Source organism: Austrofundulus limnaeus, unplaced genomic scaffold (genome assembly GCF_001266775.1).
Source record: "Austrofundulus limnaeus strain Quisiro unplaced genomic scaffold, Austrofundulus_limnaeus-1.0 Scaffold1200, whole genome shotgun sequence".
NCBI lineage: Eukaryota > Metazoa > Chordata > Actinopteri > Cyprinodontiformes > Rivulidae > Austrofundulus > Austrofundulus limnaeus.
The window spans coordinates 19078-37937 of NW_013953602.1; the positions used below are offsets into that span (position 1 = coordinate 19078).

Genomic DNA, 18860 nt, shown 5'->3' on the forward strand with positions numbered 1-18860 from the left:
ATTCTAATTTTATGACCAGCACCTGTAGCTTGCTCACACCAAGGATCTATCCACGTCATCATTTACCCAGAATGCTTTGTGTGTAAATAAAATGGCCCCGTCCGTGTAATTTATTTTTAAGCATTTAGTTTAAAAATGATAACTGAACAGCCTACAGTGTTTTTACAGTCTTTATTTTACAGTTAAGATGTATGTTTATCAAATAAAGTCTAATGTTATAACTAATCATGGATGTCTTTAAACATATAAACAGCATTTTAATAACAACTGAAGGTGACACAGTTACTTTATTATGGTATAGAACTTAAATATACTGTATACCTGAGAACACATAATATTGCCCCTTTAAGTAATCTTTCCACTGGTAGTTTTTCATGACCAAACAGCACGGTTTTATTACCTGTAAGAGACTTGTCCATCTGTTTTTTGTGTTGTTTTTTACGTGTGCTACACAATTTTAAAGAATTTGATTGGATCTATCATTACCACAGCAGATCAGTGCTGTTTTAAGGCCTTAGTTACAGAATTGGATGCTCCTACAAGCTGTATTTATGTTTTGAGATGCGATACATGTTTGTCTCAATCAATAAATTAACCTTTTTTTCCCCTTATTTTTCTCGTTAATGCTTTTTTGGTTCTTCTTGCTTTGTGACATCAGATCAAACTTGCTTCTGAGCATTATTTACTTCTGTGGGTTAAATGAAATATAATTTGTTATCATGTTAACTGAGGTAACTGAATTGTTTCAAACCTGCTAACAACGTGACATGTTTTTTTGGATGAGATCAGCTTTTCATTTGGTTGATATGGTCTAATCCAGGGGTTCTCAAACGTTTTGGGTCTGGGGACCCCTTACAAGGGTAAAAAAAATTTGGGGACCCCCTTATAAAGCCCATGCTGTTTTAAAAATAGTTTGCTGTCATTTTACCTCCTAAATGCCATGAGAATATCATGTTTTTTTGGTTTAGTATGTTTGTTTTACTAGTGTATTCATCTCCATATGTATTTTTTAAAATCAAGAATCAAACAGTTTATTGAAGATTTTTGAGGACCCCCAAGATAGGACTCGCGGATCCCTGAGGGTCCTGGGACCCCAGTTAGAGAACCTCTGGTCTAATCTCATGGTTCTCAAATTGTAATACAAGTACTACTGGTTGTACTCAGGATCTCCACAGTCAAACTCAAAGGAAAATTTGGTGTCAACTATTTACGAGTTCAATAACAAGCTAATGATCATAAAGGACATGCTGTGATGTAAAGATAAACAGCAGGGAGACAAAGGAATATGTGGTTCAAGTGAGTTTTATTCTCTGCTTCAAATATAGACTAAACAGAAATGCAGGGGAGTATATTTCAAGAATCTCTGTGGAAACGGTGGTAAACAATAGAAAACCAATGTGTTGGTGGCTACTGACGCAGCACCTGTAAAGTTTCTACAGTACCTGCCAGCAACAACATGCAAAACTATTAGAAAAGTGTATTTTAGATAATCTCAAACTCACAGTATCAGTTGTTGTGGGGTGAAGACCTCTGTATGTGGTGTCTGTTTTAACAAAGGTATATTAAAGAGCTCAGCCTCTTTAATCAGAGTGGGTTGGGGTTTGTCCAGTTTGATTGTTGTTGTTTTTTTTCTGCTACTGTTTGTCTTAATGTCAAGCATAATAGTGGTACCTGAAGAGCTTAGGTTTTGAGGTTGTTTCTTGTTAAAAAGATCGTGACATTTTTAAATGCTCAAAACTTTAATGTTTTCCATTCGGGAAACAATAAACCATATTTGGCATTTGGGTGTGTGTCTTTAAACAGTTCAGCAATGTATTTGTTTCAGTCACAGTGTTTGAAAGCCCCATTGTTTATTTCACCACTTGTCATTAAGTTTATTAGATTAATGCTTCATCTGTTCCAGTGCCGTTAGTGACTTTTCGCAGGAATATTTGTGAAATGTGTAGTGGTACATTCCAGGATGGTTACAATAACCTGGGCAGCAGTTTCCCTTTTTCAGCACGTCTTCAACCTAAAATAGCTGCTTATTAAAAAAAGAAGATTCCATGACAGAAAAATGCAGGCTGAGGAGGACGAGTGGGGTTTGTGTGTGTGTGTGTGTGGCGAATGAAGTGAGGTGAATGGAACTCATAGGCAGGTCACTCCACATACCAGAGACTCTGCGTCAGTGCTGAGTGCTGAAACAGGAGAAGCTGTAGAGCTGTTACAGGCCCGTCCTGCCACACTTTGGTCTGGTCTGACCCAGTTCAGTGGAAAACCTTTTTTTCCCCCTCCTCCCTCTTCTCCTCCCCCCTACAATGGCAGGAAATACCTCAGTTCCTCCTCATCACTCTGGAGCTTCTCGTGTGGATCTTTAGTGGATTTTCTGGGAGGGGAAATATGTGAGTCACAGTTTGGGAGATGTAGCTGTGGTGGTGTTGGAGGAGGCGGGGCAACGAGAGAGGGAGGTACAGTATATATAAACCAGGGAAAGGGAGAGACCCAGTCACATACAGTGAGAACAGTTCACAGGCATTTCCTGTTTTTCCCTCTTTCCCCCTGCCCTGCAGAGTTGCAGGGCCGGGGGGGGGTGTTGTCGGGGGTATAATGGGCAGGTTACAGAGAAGAATTCATCTGGTGAGCGTCTGAGGCGGTCATTAGGTGTGGGCCAGACTTAGAACCAGGGGTGTCCAAGACAATCCTCAGGGGGGCCACCATCCTGCATGTTTTAGAGGTTTCTCTGCTCCAACACACCTGATTTGAAGGAACGGTTGATTAACAGGCTTTTGCAGAACTTGAAGAATTAGTTCAGTCACTGAATCAAGTGTTGGAGCAGGGAAAAAAGTAAAACACACAGGATAGTAGCTCTCCAAAACCAGGATCAGACACCCCTGTGCAGGGGCGGACTGGGGCAAAAAAGTGGCCCGGGAATTTAGTACCTGACTGGCCCATTCAGGGTCCAGGCTGGCAGATGATGTCTGCAAATGCTGGAGGCAGATGATGGGGGCGGAAATAACAAACGTCATCTCAGGGCACTCTACAAAATCTAAAGATGTAATGTTGAAGGATTAGTAAAGTTTTTAAGATAGCAGAGCAGCAGTTAGCTCGCAGGTATTGACCCTCAGAGTTCCATATGGCCATTTTTGACTCATTTTGACCACTCCCCCCCAAAAAACAAACAAACAAACAAAACATTAATATAATCTAATGTGGTATCATTTTCTTTTTCCAGCACATGAGCTGTGTGAAAAACTTTTTTTTCATTTGAATATACTGTTATTGTATATTAGACCTTAATTTAATAAATAAATAAATAAATAAATAAATAAATAAATAAATAAAGTAAAATTAAATTAAACTCCAAGTAGGCAAAGTTATTCTTGAAACCAACAACCATTTCTGATTTCTATCTTTTAGAATGCCATTGTATGATGTAAATTTCTAAAACTGATGATGTTAAAACATTTTAAGCAACACAGTTTTATAAAATTATCAACTGAGCACAGTTTGGACCTAGTCCACACATGATCATATTTATTTAACAGCTAAATGCATTGTTTTAAAAGTTAGACCTGGTTCCATCTGACAGCATGGTTCTGTTTTCTGAAGCTACAAGAACTCAGGTTTTGGTTTAAAATCAGACTGAAACTTGGACTGCCCAGTGTTTTAGTTTGTCCAGGAGTCTGCAGCCTTTCAATCAAAAGAGCCATTGTTGCTGTTTTTCACCACTAAATAAAATTTACCAAGAACCACAAAAAGCTTTCTACTTGAAGCTTGAAATAAAAACACTTTAGGGGTTCTATACAAACAAAACAAAACAAAAAATGTTTTGACATTATGAAGTTTAAGATCTCTAATGAACTGTTTATATTTATTAGTATTTTTGCAGGTTGGAACAAAAAAAGTCCAACTTTTTTTTTATCTCTGTGGAAAATTAATACAAGTAATTCAATTTCAAATATGAAAACATGCTAAATGGTAAATAATCTGTACATGTAAAGCACCTTTCTATCCAACCAAAGTGCTTTACAACACAATCTGTGTCCTCATTAACTCATTCTCAACACTCCACTAGGTCTCTTTACAAAGCTAATCTAGATAAATGATTGATAAATCAGTGCTTAAATCACATTCATACACTGATGCTGTGATAAACGACTGCCCTAACCACTCAGCCACAGCCGACCCAACCAGAGCCAATTTGGCCAATTCATTTGATATTTTACTGTGACCTAATGCTTCAGGAAAACCTTAATTTGCTTCAAATCATGATGAAAGGCCAGCTGTTAGTTTAAATTCACTGCCTTTGTTGGACTGTACATCATGGAGCCTTGTTTTATCTCTGGTCTTAGAGCCTTTATACCACTGTTGGCTTTATAGCAGTGCTGGATGGACTGCATTATCCACCTGCAGATTTGTTCATTGGCATAATCTAGTTTACATCACAATATTTGGGTTTGCTTCCCCTTTACCTCTTTTCCTATATCCTTAAAAAACACCTCAGGAAGTCATTTTCAGCTCTCAGATGCGTTCATTTTAACTGTACCTAAGGTTTGCACTGATTCTGGTAAAAGTTTCTTCAATTTGGGTTGTTCTCTTTTAATGTTTTTAGGGTCATTCTTAAACAGTTTGTACATGAAACAGTTGTTTGTAAATGTTTTATAACCGATTTTGTATTCTATTTAGTCCTATCTTACCTTTTATGGGTTTTTCTTGTTCTTTTATTTATCACGATGTATTTAATTTTAATTTAATATCTGTAGTTTTGGATTTAGTAATGTCTGTGTAGTGCTGCTATTCTTGGCCATCTCTCCCTTGAAAGAGATTTTTAATCTCAATGAGATCTATCTGGTTAAATAAAGGTTTAATAATAATAATAAAAGCAGGCAAAAAATGACTCTGTTTACTTTCATGTTTTTGACCTGAGACTTTGAGACTTGGCTTAAAAAACAGTGATTTCTGCACTCAGTTGGAACCATTCCACAGTAGTCGATATAAAGATGTCATAGATATGACCGTTTCATTAAAATAATTTAGTGTTCTTGTATTAAATATTCTTTAATAGCTAAATTAATAGCAATAAAAGGTTTCTTTGTTAAAATTTCCGGAACCATTTGAATGTTTCTCTTGTGTCGGTTTGGTCTTAAATYTCATTCCTAATGGTCATAAAAGGTCTTAAATTGAACCTACTGAAACCTGCATGAACCGTGACGATACCATTCTTTTACATAGATGCATTTTTGTAAACATTATTTTAACATGAATCAAACTGCTCCTCAGGGCCCATGGTTTGCCAACCCTGGAGGAAGCAACAGCATGCCCAGCCGGACCCACAGCTCCGTACAGAGGACCCGCTCCCTGCCCGTCCACACCACGCCTCAAACCATGGTTACGTTTCAACAAGCTGGTGAGAAACTAATGCAGATAATAAAAAACATATTTTTTCACATTGCATAACCAAACACAGAATGTTTGCTGTCACTGTCCAGTTAGATAAAAGTTTACGATTGTTTTAATTTTAAGTTCTTGTTTCAGATAAATATTTCATTTTAGGAGTTGATGCAATATCTTTTTTTTCCATTTAATTAACATGTGTATACTGGATGATAACCTTCAGAAATCTATACATCATAAAAAATCTTTAGTACTCATATGGAGGACCGAAACTGACATAAATAAATATAAATGCAGAAATACTATACATACATGGCCCAGTAAATAATTTGATATCACAGGTATTTTAAAAAGGAGATTTTTTTTACCTCTTGTGTAATGATTTGAATGACCATCATATTTATTTTTCCAGCTTAGTTCCAACACTTGATATATTTTAGCACATAATTAAATTTTACTGTTTTACTGCCTCAGTTGAGCTTGAATTTTTAAGTTTAATGTAAAACAAAGGCCAGAGATGGGGACTCGTGACTCGGATTTGAGTCGCACTTAAGTCCCTACTATTAGAGACTTAGACTTGACTTGGACTCTAAAGACTTGAGWCTTGACTTGGACTTGTGTTTTGAGACTCGCGAAAAATGCAAGTCTTTTCACTGCCTGGCTCACGATTCTCACTCCCTCAGTACACATCCATGCTCCGTTCCTTTGAGAACAAATACATAAAGTTTTAAAAGCAAAGGCATTTACTCCTGCTCTCAAATTGAAAATATACACTCTTGATTAAAGTCAGAATAATTCTTCCATACACTCCGCTCCCCCTCACCTGAGAATGGGAGGGGCCAGCACCGTCCAATGTTAATGATGCGTACCCAACGTGACAAACAGAGCTTCAGCATGGCAGGTGTGTTGCAGCAAGCAGCTCTGCTGCCATTCATTATAAGCTTTGCTTACAGAGACTTTATTCAATGCCTTGACAAGAGACTGGCAAAATGCAAAGTGTGGAGTCCAAATCCAAAATTAGTTTTTGTGATGACTTTTACTTTAAGGATTCTGGTTCATCATCTTCACTGACATGCTTTTATGCATTTTAAAATATTTTTTCTTATTTGCATAATGAGGCAGAAATGCATAAGGTGAGACAACACGTGGAAATAAAGACTAAAAAAAATCATAAAAACTTGGAGACACAAATGTATCTACAAGTAAAAGGAAAAACAGAAAACAATATTTAAAAAAACGGTAACATTTAAATTATGTGCTAAAATATTTAATTTGTTAGAACTAAGCTGGAATAATAAATATGAAGGTCAGTTCAATGATAACATTAAAGTTCTCCTTTTTAAAATAAATTTATTAATTTTAAGTGTATTTATTTATTTATTGGTCCATTTATATATTGCTGCTTTTATTTAATTATGTCAGTTTTGGTCCTCCATACTCTCTTACAACACAGACTTTTTTACAACATTAATTTGATTAATGTTGATTGACAAACTGAGATACACTCAGCACAATTCAGAAAACACCTCACTGTCCTCACAGTTCATCCTGGTTGGATTCCGTGACCCGTCGCTCTGAATTAAGTCTCGTATCTCAGTATGATCTCAGATTCAGGGAGAAATATAGAATCGGACGTCCGGGTCTTTGTTAGACACCACGTGTTTGTGTGAAACTATCATGATCGGGCATGTTAATGAAAACAAGACTGTTCGATTTAAAATTAATTTGAAGCTGAGTTTATTGAAAAATTCACATGTTAAAAACAGGGAGAAGGAATTCAGATGCAGTCTGAAAAGGCACTTTCTTATAGATTTAAAAGCGTGTGGATAGATCTACAAGTTTGTTTTTTTCTGGTTTCATTCTCAACACAGCTGTGACTTCTGATCAACAATATTCAGTAGCAGTAACAAGTTGAATTTGCTGTTTTAATTCCTTCAAATAAGCTTAATAAACTTCTGACTTTACTGTTGATCTGTTTTGTATACGTTTGCAGTTATAATGGCAGACATATTGAACATCACATCCCATGTGGTTCCCCACCTGTTGGGAGAGCTCCCACTCTTAATTTTGTATTAAATATAATATTAAATCATGATGGACTGTAGTTTATGTGACGTGGAAACAAAGCAATTATCTGCATTTAATAGATGTCAAAGGAAAGTCTTATAACAATAATCTTTGCAGTATGTGAGGTTAGAGAAAAAACAAAGACTTGAATGTGTTTGGTCATTAGAACAGTCCAGCGTGTCGTCCACTCTGAGTCCTTGTTTACTCTGGTCTTTTTACCGGTGCCAGGCAGGGCGACCTACAGTAACCTCTGCTGACCAGGCCCTGTCCCACGGGAACAGAGGACAGTAATAGAACAAGCTTTGGCTTCCTCTGCTTTGCCAAAAATGTCCTCCTTTTCAAACAAGGAGGACCCAACAGATTAAAAAAAGCTCCCGAGAGCAGGGAAGTGAGCTGGAGGGAGGGTAGAGGAGTGTGTGTGTGAGAGAGGAAGAGATGGAGGCAGGGAGGGAGGAAGGAGTGAAGAGGCTCACAATGAGCCCCTTTGTGCAGCGAGGATGGGGCTCCCAGCTCTGCTTCCCTTCCCTTCACGCTCTTCCTGACTCACTTTCTTTCTCAGAGTTTCTTTTTGCATGTCTCCCCCACTTTTCCATGTCCCCCATCCCTTCCCCCCCATCACCCTTTCTTTGATAACTCTGCAGAGTCATGCACACATAAGTCTCCCTGAAGGCTAGCTGTGGCTGGGTGTTAGCCAGAGTCCAATGAAAGACTAGACATCCTCCATTCGTTTCCTCTGCCACCCCCCCACACACACACACACACACACACACACACACACACACACACACACACACACACACACACACACACACACACACACACACACTCTCTGTGTTTGTGTTTGTGACCATCCTCTCACTCTGGATGGACAAAGAGCTTTATTAACTCAGACACAGTGGAGAAAATGAAAGAATAAAAGAACAAGTGTGAGTTTGTGTGTTCAGTGTTTTGTTATTCCCAAGTGTGTGTGTGTGTTTGTGTGTGTTGGCAAAAGGGTGTCGGTTGGTTTGGAGCCTATAAATAGCCCCGTGTGGACCAGTAGGTCTAACTGCAGTTTTTACTGCACTGACTGTGTCGTAAGCTCAGCTAGGGACCAAATGGCTCAGAGAAGGTTGCTAGGCTGCACTGAGGTTTAAACACACACACTACTTTCACCCCTCGACACACACACACACACACACACCTACTATGTGTCTCTATCCTTGTGGGGTCTTTCCATTGACTTCCATTCATTTTTTGGTAATTGTACATCCTAACCCTGACCACAAACCCTAAGGCTAACCTCACAGGTACCTACCTGACCCTAAAACTAACCTAAACTCGTTTCGCACCTTGGTCCTAAACCCAAACCCCCACCCAAAATCAGCCTCCGAAGTTGTGGGGACCGGACTTTGGTCCCCACAAGGCTACATTTTCCCGAAAAATCGTCCCCACCGCAAAAACAAGGTCTCGGTCTCTGTCTCTGTCTCTGTCTCTCTGTCTCTATCTCTCTGTCTCTCTGTCTCTCTCTCTCTGTCTCTCTGTCTCTCTCTCTCTCTCTCAAACAAATACACAAATAAAATGAAAGGTAGCAGAAGAAGAATAAATCTTATATGTCTGCCCCTTTTATCCCCAGAATATATTCAAAGCAAACATAATTTACAAAACAATACTAAATAAGTCATAAAACTGTTCACAAAATTGGGAAAGTAAAAGTACTTTTCCACGCTCTCTAACAAATACTGTGAAATTTACTGAACCAAACTGGCTCCACAAAACCAAGTTGATTAAATTGGTCAATTTCTTTAAAATAAAATATGTCTATCGCCTCAAATTTTCTCTACTAGGTTTAGTGAAATAGTTGATATGATTTAGTTGAGTAAATTCAACACTTAATTTTTAGAGCACATAAACATCTCCTTTCATGAGTTCAGACAGATTTAATTTGCAACAAGTAACTAGGTGTTAAAGTGAAGTAAAAGTATAATTTTTAGGTTTTAAATGTAACTAAGTAGAAGTAAAAGTCACAATTAAAAAAAACTACTTGGTAAGATTACAAATCCTCAAAAAAACTACTTAAGTACTGTAACAAAGTAAATGTACTAAGTTACTATAAACTTCTGACCATGGCCCATATTTAGCTGTCAGTCTGCCCATGGAAATATTTTTTGAAAAAAAAAAAGGTTTTTCTTTTTTCTAAGTAATGTTCTTAAAATAATTTGAATTAATAATAATTATTTGACATTTTTCTCTCCACCTCAGATCACCAGTTACCAGCGACAGAGCCAGACATAAACAACCGCCTTGAGTCTCTGTGTTTGAGTATGACTGAGCACGCCTTAGGAGGTACGTTTTTCACTTGTCCCATCTCTGACTTGTTGCTCTGCTTCATGCCTCTGATTACACTGTTTTAATTAAACAGTGTTGGAAATATTCACATCCCATTTTTCTGCCTGATTCTTTGACCTGTCTCATAAGAGTTTTTTTTAGTTCAGTTTTTAGTGCATCTGTACAAACCCTTGAGCTGATGACAGGTTATTTTGCTGCTGTTTTAATGCAAATTTACTATTTCTTGCTTTGCATGAAGCGTGTTTGATGGTCCGCCTGTTACTTCAAATATGTAACCACCTTCCCATTGGAAAAAACTTGCTTGTGATCCAATATGGCAGCTTTCAAGGTGGCAGCCATGTTCCGGACATACCCTGAAAGAAATGGGGTCTCCCTCACCCATTACTTGAAGGGGTGTTCAGATATTTCATTTTCCCATTCATTTGTGAATGGGAAAAGTGTATTTTGCAACAGTAGAGACAACCCTCAGCTCCTATAAGGTTCTAACTATTTCTATCCACACTGAGAAAAATATTTTTGAAGAAAGAAGTGTGTAAATTCAATTCAGCTTTACTGAAGCASCAATCACTTCCTTCTTGTTGTCTGATGGAGCAAGTGGCTGGTTTGATACAAGGATCTTAACTTTAAACTCTGGTAAACTGGAAACTAAGAGTCCAGCCATGAATCATAATCAATGTAAACTAGTTTCATTTATTAACAACTGGATGTAAAAACAAGAAGTTAATGTAACTTTCAGTCTGTAACAACTTTTCTTTTCAAGTGTGAATTACAGACTGAAGACAGGGATAATATACTTGACAGTACACTGTATACACATTCTGTTAAAAACATTTATGAGAATGTTCATTGATGGAAAAGCAACACTTTGACAGTGCTGTAAAAAGTACCTCAAAGTGATACTTGAGTAAAAATACAAGTGTCTTATCATAAAAATACTTTGGTAAAAGTGAAAATCTTCTAAGTATATTACTTGAGTAAAAGTCTTAAAGTATCTGATATTTTTTGTATTTAATTATCAAAAGTAAATTTCTGACACAAAATCTACTTAAGTATTAAAAGTATTGAGTAAAAATGAGCAGTTAGATTGTCCAAAATCACATTTATTAGGAGGTGACTTCTCCAAAAATCATTTTTTCTAAAGGTGTGCAGCTGCGATGGGTTGTGTACAAACTAATACAGTGTCAGAATGGTATTTATACTCCTCATCCAACCACAATTAATTTCACTCTTTTCAGGAGACACAATTTATCAGAATAGTATTTTTAAAATAATAACAACCTGGAATGAAATAGCAGCAACGACTTTATACTTCATACCTTTTTTTAAAGATGTAAGGAGTAGAAAGTACAGATAATTGTGTAAAAATGTAAGGAGTAAAAGTAGAAAGTAGGCTGAAAAATAATTACTCAAGTAAAGTAAAGTACAGTACTTTACTTAAGTACAGTAACAAAGTATTTGTACTTAGTTACTTTACAACTCTGCACTTTGACACTTGAGTTAAAGCCTTAAAATTTATTGATGAACATTTCAAAAAATAGAACAGGTGAAGCCTAGCTGTTTTTTTGTTTCAACAATGTGAAATAGTTCTGGTAATATTGTAGAGGAAACTTTACTTTTTCATAATAAACCTGTCCACCAGTGCATAACTTAATAACAGCTTCAGCCACAGCAGAGATTACAGCTGCCAGACTGTTTTCCTCTGAAAGGCTCTATCAGTATTTTCACAGATGTGCTGTTCTCACCATGAGTGTGGGCCCCGGCCCGGCCCGGCCCGGCCCCTCACTGATCACCACATCAGTAAACTGAAGCTCATACTGACCAAATAGGAAGAGCTGGTGAAGGAAACACACCAGCGGACCTACGGCGTGTCTGGACAGAAGGACTTCAAAATAAAAGCGGCACAACAAAATAAAGCAAAGCTAAATAGACTAAAAGAGTTTGTGGAGAACAGTGGAAGAAGTTGGGTACAGAAATTAACCAGAAAAGTGGAACTTGCACCATCTGAACAGAATAAAACAGGGTTGTAATGAGATAAAAAGACCAGAGCGCTCGGTGTGGTCCAGCCTTTTCTGTACGTGTGTTCAATGTGGCAACACAGCTGGAGCCTGTCCCAGCATGCACTGAGTGCTGTAGACAGGGAAACAGGAAAGGTTGGTTTTTCCTCTTGACTCCACACACTAGCCGTGTTTCTGTCCAATTTTAATTCAAATTTTGAGTGAATTTTAAAAAGTTCGCAAAAAGGAAAAAGCAAATAAATGCGAATCAGACGTGTTTCCATCAACTGGCTTGAAGTGAGTCAGTTACGTCAGACACGTGTAGTAAACAGGAAGTAAAAGTCACAAACTCTGTGTCCACACATCTCTGGACAATGGAGAGAAGTTATCAGGAACGCAGAACTTATTCGGCTAATGTGTTTCCATCTCTCCTTTTGCGCATTAACTCTTTCTAAAAACTGAAAAACCACCTCAAGCGAGCGTATCAACTTCTTTGCGTATTAGAGGAAGTTTTTTTGAACCGTACTGTTTCCATTCACCTTTTCTGATGCAATACTTCAAAATGTGCTTTAAGAAGCGTTGATGGAAACACGACTACTGACTGTGTGTGGGTCCACATAAAACCGTGTGTGTGTTTTCTCTCCTCAGACGGTGCTGACCGCACATCCACTATATGAACCTGGAACCTGGGTGGGAGCAGCGGGACACTGCAGGTTTCACGGGGCGCTCTCTCATTTGGCCACCTGAGGGTCACCAGTCCTCCCGCACCCCCACACTCTCCACCTCCCTGTAGAGCTCAACCAAAGGACCAGGCGGGATCCAAGAAACACAAGCAGGTCGGTCGTCAAACGGCTCACAAACAAGCCATCACGTCGGGAAACAAACGCACTTCCTGCTCCGCCGGCACGATCATGTCTGCATCTGAGGATGAAAAGCCTGAAAACGTTGTTGGACAGAGCGAACGGCTCCTGGGAGAGGAGTCGGTGCTGCCTGTGGATCAGGTCTCAAAGCCCCCAGCCCTCACCCCGACACCAGCTGCCCCCCATTCACTGACAGAATCATCGTGGAGTCGTTCTTATTCATAACGTTACCTCAGACCACGAGACCAGCAGAGCTGCAAAGACTTCCTGACTGACTGAACCACCAGCACAGATGTGTGTAGAGGTCACTTCAGCCTCTCGTTCAGTATTGGGTGATTTAAAAACAAAAGTATTTACATTTCATGTATTGTTTACATAAAGATGCTACTTTCAGAGGGTACAGAAATGTGTTCATGTCAGGTAGTGTTCTGTTCCGTAAAGCCTTAGCTTTCTATCCCACCAGTAGCCATCACACTAGTTTACAGCTGACGTGCTTATCCTTTATCCTAGCAGGAGACGAGTAGTTTGACTGAGAGCAGCAGGAGGAAGTAGAACAGATGTGTGGAGGGGAACAACAGGAGGAAGGTGATACAGAGAAGGACACAGAATGTAGCAGAGGAAGCTGAAGTGATGCTGAGAGGGGAAGCGGATGTTTTAAAGAGAGACATCAGAGGCAGGCCCTCTGAAGATGATGTCATGTCTGATCATGTGAGTGACTTCAGGTGGAAACTGAATTGGTTACGTTCATCTACGACTCGTACTGTATGAACTCTTGGAATCAGAGTCTTTGCAGGCAAATACTTTATTATTATTATTTTTTTAATGTGTGTTTATATGACACGGTGGGATCTGTCTGCGTGTCCAGACACAATAAATCTGTCAGGAAGCAGGAGCAGCCTGAAACTTGGAGAGTTGAGTCGGACGAAGCGGGATGTGGATTTAATTTCCACTCGGTGTCGCTGTGAAGGCAGACTAGTCTCAGTTCATGGACAGTTTGTCTTAGTGCTTACCTCCACCTGCTGGACACGTGCAGTCGTTGCAGGCAGATTTAAGGCAGATCATTGAGGACAGCAGGAGAAATAAGGCAACCAGCATTTTCAGAGATACTGCTGGTGAACTCAGTTTTGTTAGACTATAGTTGTTTTTTTAAATTGTGAATCGTATGGTTATTTTGTGTCTTAATATTTATCCCTTGTTGCTTGTCTGGAATAAAGACGTGTTAAGAATTAGTTTTATTTTGAAAGGAGATGGTCAGGCACCTCTGTGCTGCTTTCATCACGCACCTGAGTCCTGACCTCCAATTGTTCTTTTTGGGTGTTTTTATTGTTTAGTGTCTTTCTGACCTTTTTTTGTAATTTTATAGTGTTTTCTTTGTGTTCTGCACTTGAGAATGTGATACATTAATCCATCAGCTTCAGCCCAGCACAGCTGCTCTTTGGAAGGAGGGAAGTGCGGGAGTCCTGTGATGGATAAAAACTTAGTGGTGAAACCACAGAGGTGAACTGAACCACACCTCTTGCATTGCAGAACTGATTTCTCTTTGAAGGTGTTCTGAGCAGAAAATACTCCCTTCGTTTTATCATTTTAGCCAAAGCTGAATCCTGACAGAGCTGAAGGATCAGACCAGAGTTTATGCACGTCTTAGTTTTCTTCCTCTGATTTGACTTTAGTAGATTTTAATTTAAAGCATTTATGTTTTTTTATATGAGAGTCATTTGAATAACATCAAAAAGTGCATCCATTATTAAATAAATGGGAAACAAAAGGTTTAAAGCCTGGCTTGACAAAGCCTAAAGCCCAACTAAGAGCTAACAGGAACTCATTTAAAACTTTCTACTCAAAATACATCCATCCAACAAATAAAATTTAAAGAAAAAATATAAAACTTTCCTGTCCCTGAGGCTTTATTAATGAAGGACAGCAGCTTAAATCTTTAACTGGAACTCATTTGTTGCATTTTCTAAAAAATAAAATAAGCAAGACATTGTTCTACAATGTAGAAATCACTTTACTGACCAAATCTTTTTTTGTGAAATATTCGTATATAGACTAATATTAGCCCTTTAATGAACCCCTCAGCAAAAGCAGCTAACGTATATAAAACTACTAAAACATTACTATAAATCATTAATGTGACAGTTCTGATGTCCAGACAAATGGTTATTTTCTTGTTTTTACAGCACTTTTAATTGCAGCTGTAGAGCTGCAGCAGGGACAACGGCTTGATTTGAACCCCAGCTGCATTATTATCCGTTATTTTGTGGATTTATTTGAAAAATAAATCCAGGTGTTTTTTTTTTTGTTTGTTTGTTTTGAGTTTGATTTTTCTGGTCGTTACTGGTCACAAAGAGCAGCTGCAGCATTCTGTAAACTCTGCAGTGACACAGCTCGGTGTGGGAGCTAAAACGTGCATAAACTCTGCTGTGGAGCTGCTTTCCTCACTGGTTAAATGTTCAGACGTGTTGACAGGGATTTGAACCTCCAGTCTGGACACACACACACACACACACACACACACACACACACACACACACACACACACNCACACACACACACACACACACACACACACACACACACACACACTACAGTAAACTGTACAGACACTTAGTAGCTGTGTGTTTTGTTGAGTTTGTAAAAGCCCATCCATCACCTGAGCGCCTGACTTCGTTGTAATCCTAAAGCAGAGGCTGATTCTCAGTTTTTCAGCATCACTGCCGTATGAATCAGTACTTAAACATTTATTTATTCTTTCTTTTTTTAATTTCAGAGCTGATACTGATCCTTCTAGGTGTTTCATTATTTAATGTACCGTATGTATTAACATGTTGTGGCTGGTGACCATACATACATCTCAAAAATTAACCTAGTGAGTGTTGTCGGAGTGTTTTTACTTGTTGTTGAGCTATAATTTGCATCTTTCAGCGTCATGTTGAGACGTCCGTTCTGCAGCTGTTTGAGTGGCGCTGCGAGCCGAGCCGGCTGCATTCTGTCAGAGGACCGYTCCATTTTAAGATGGATTGAATCAGGAGCATCAGAACATATCAAAWATTATCATCAGGCATCGGGCTCAACAGGTCAGAGTTGTATCTGAACAGTTTAAACTAATAGAGCCATTTTCAGGTGCTGGTTACTATTTCATTTTAAGTAGTGGCTAAATTGTGTTACACTCAGCATTGTGTGTAGGGATGCACCAGTACCACTTCTGTTCAAACCGTATACAAGTGTTTAAATTTGCTAGTACTGATATATAAACACTAAAAAATGTCATTCTACTTCTAACAATTACTGTTAAAATCAGAAAATCATACTCTGCATCTTCACGCCTCTAACAGAGCGAGGATAGTCGTCTTGTGTAAAACATCCCACTGATGAGTGGAGAGGTTTTTAGAGAGCTGCTGCTCAGATCTGCATTCTTTTCTGATAATAATAATGTGATAATGTGCCATGTATCATCAAAGCATGTCCCCATGCAGTGATGAGATCTGTGCTCTGCATTTGACCCATCTCGTGTATGTGTGGAGCAAGTGTAAGCACCTGTGGACCTTAGGGTCTAGGTGCTCGAGGACACCACGACATGTGGACTTGGCGGAGGATCAAACTTGTGATTTCTGGTCCTAAGATGATCCTGTTACTGCAGGCCCACTTTAAGCTGCTGGTGAGGCTGCACCTGGTCCTCCTTCCCTCAGGAGCTGGAGTCGGTGAGCATCCTCTCTGAGCTCGTCTTCTCTGAGCTGCTCCAAACAGTCCTGCCCGCTTCAGTGACTCTGACAGCTGTCAGTCAATCATCGAGGGYCACGCCCTAAAACTAGCAACACACTGTGATAGGTCAGCTCACGAGAGTGTGTGTTAGTGTCTTAGTTTGGGTCAAACATGCATCTAAAGTGATGAAAAACCGTTCAGCTCATCACCGGACCTCACAACAATGGCAAACTCTTAAAACTCTGCCTCTTTTTTTTCTATTACAATTTTTCAACTTTGCTGAGCTTTTGTTTTGTCGCCATCATTCACTGTGAAATAATCCCCCAAACACCTGAGCGCTCCACTGAGACGTGCCCGTCCCTCTGATTTAAAGTGATSTTTCAACACTTTTACCCATCAAAGTCTGTGTACACACACTTTATCAGACATGTATGCCTGATTCTGGTATTGGTGCATCACTAACAGAGCTGACAAAAGAAAAACAACAAACCTAAAACAACCTTTGAAACAGGTTTGGATTATACACTGACTGGAGTTTCATTTGTTTATGGGATGTGTTTGTAACTGTAAAGTTAAAAGATTTGTATTTTAGGCCTTCAGTTTGAGCTCCGCTGTTTTTGTTTTTTCTTTGCAACACTTCTGTGTGAAAACTGTTGCACGTCTCTTCAAACCAAATGGCTGTGCACGCGGCTGTAATAACGTGTAGATAATGCCTTAATATTCCAAAAGCATTTATTGTACTTTAAGACATGTATGCTGATTTTTGTTGTTGTTTAGTTGTTTCATAAATTGTGCGTTTTTAATCAGTTTTCATCAATATGGGATGCCGAGACTGGTTTTTTTTTTTTTGTTTTGTTTGTGTTAGGGCCTGACTGGGCTGCTTTTACTTCYTTTAGATTTATTTTATCAGAGCCGATGTCCTGTATTGACTGCAGGCTTACTTATATATGAAAAACAAACAAACAAAAAAAGATTATGGTATGTTTAATTAAAAAAAAGAAAATATACAAAAAGAAAAAAAAAGACTAGTTAAAAAAAAGAAGTGTAATTTATATTTTAAAGTTGCATGCACACAAGTGGGAGTCATATTTAGAATAACAAATGGCAGTGCCTTTCTCTTTTTATACTTGAGCCCAAATGTAAACCTAGTTTTTTATGGACAGCCGTGTTGGGTCACGTTCACGCTGCAGACCCAAACACCTCACGTGATCCGTGGGTTTCTTTTATCCTGAAATTATATTCCTGCTGGATTTGTATCAATATCTAGGCAGCAGATTGTTTAGTCCGAGAAATGTGGACTTGACTTTGTACAGAATATTTACYTCAATAAAGGCTCATTCATTCTTTCTTGCATTTGGTAAAATGACTAATCTTCACATTTTCACAGATTATTTAATTGTTCAACACGAGGCTGGGACTTGAAACTATTCCCTTTTTTCATTATCTGAGTTTTCACAACTAAATAATGAACAGAATGAATCTACTTTTGATTTTATATTTTTGTTGAACTCCCCTTTTTTTTATTAATCATCTCTACACTATTTGCAAGCATCTCTAATATTTTCTACAGGGAAGAGTTTTTAGTAAATGGTCTCAGCTGTGTTTTAATACAGTGAGGGCGTAAACACAAGCTTTACTCAAATCATTGCATTATCTTCTCAGCCCACATTAAAATAATCTTGGTCAAGTTTTAGATTTTTGCTTCGCTGAACAAACTTTTGATCCTTTTTGATCCCTGAGTTAAAGAGCGAGGCGTGCAYCCTGAACGTGACCTCAGCTGCCTGAGCTTCCTGCACATCACACAGCTCCTACCGGGGGGTGATTAGAAATTTCAGATTTATTCTGGTCTCTGCACAACCAGAGGAAATGTGAGGATGGAAGTTTGACAGTGAAAAACATGTAAAGATTTAATGTTTTGTGCTTTCGTTGCCATGTACCAGACTGATGTGATTTTGGCATGCCCCCATAAAAACAAACCAACAAAAACAAGTTGCTGTTGCGTTTGTCATTTTGTGTGATTCAGTCATCAAAACAAACAATCAAATAGTCTCTGAATAGAAAAAAAAATGTATTAATACCTCAGCCGAGGTTGTAGAATTTGGGTGGTGAGCTGGAAACATCTGGCAAAGCAGCAGCTCCGATCCATTCTGGCAGAAACTGAAAAGAACAGAGGAGGTCCAACATCTCAGACGACTCCTGCCAGTGAGCGCCTGGTGGTGGAGCCTTGGCTCCTGGAGCARGCTGGACACTTCAGTGAAGCTGCATAAACTTAAATAAGAACACTAGACTGAGCTCCGCCCACCCATCCACTGTTAGGATCTGTGACAGCATGGAGGAGCAGAAACAGAGACCAAACAGGGCAACAGCTCACAGCCTCCATAGAAACTAACAAACAGCAAGCTTAACCAGATCTGTTTCACAGATTATCTGTCATGTTTTTACAATAAATAAATAACTGTTAATTTAATTCAACAATCATGTAAAACAGCAGGTATATACCAGAAAAATATATAATTTATAAGCAATGATCTAAACC

At 38.7% G+C, this 18860-nt stretch overlaps 1 protein-coding gene across 1 annotated transcript in view; it reads left to right on the forward strand.

The window, feature by feature from the left end:
- samd4a (sterile alpha motif domain containing 4A) overlaps positions 1 to 18311 on the forward strand; it is a 36412-nt gene extending 18101 nt beyond the window's left edge. The window contains 3 exon segments of the mRNA XM_014031205.1: positions 5260 to 5386; positions 9682 to 9765; positions 12411 to 18311. Coding sequence (XP_013886659.1) covers positions 5260 to 5386; positions 9682 to 9765; positions 12411 to 12439 — 240 coding nt within the window. The 3' untranslated portion in view covers positions 12440 to 18311.
- Positions 18312 to 18860: the final 549 nt, after the last annotated feature.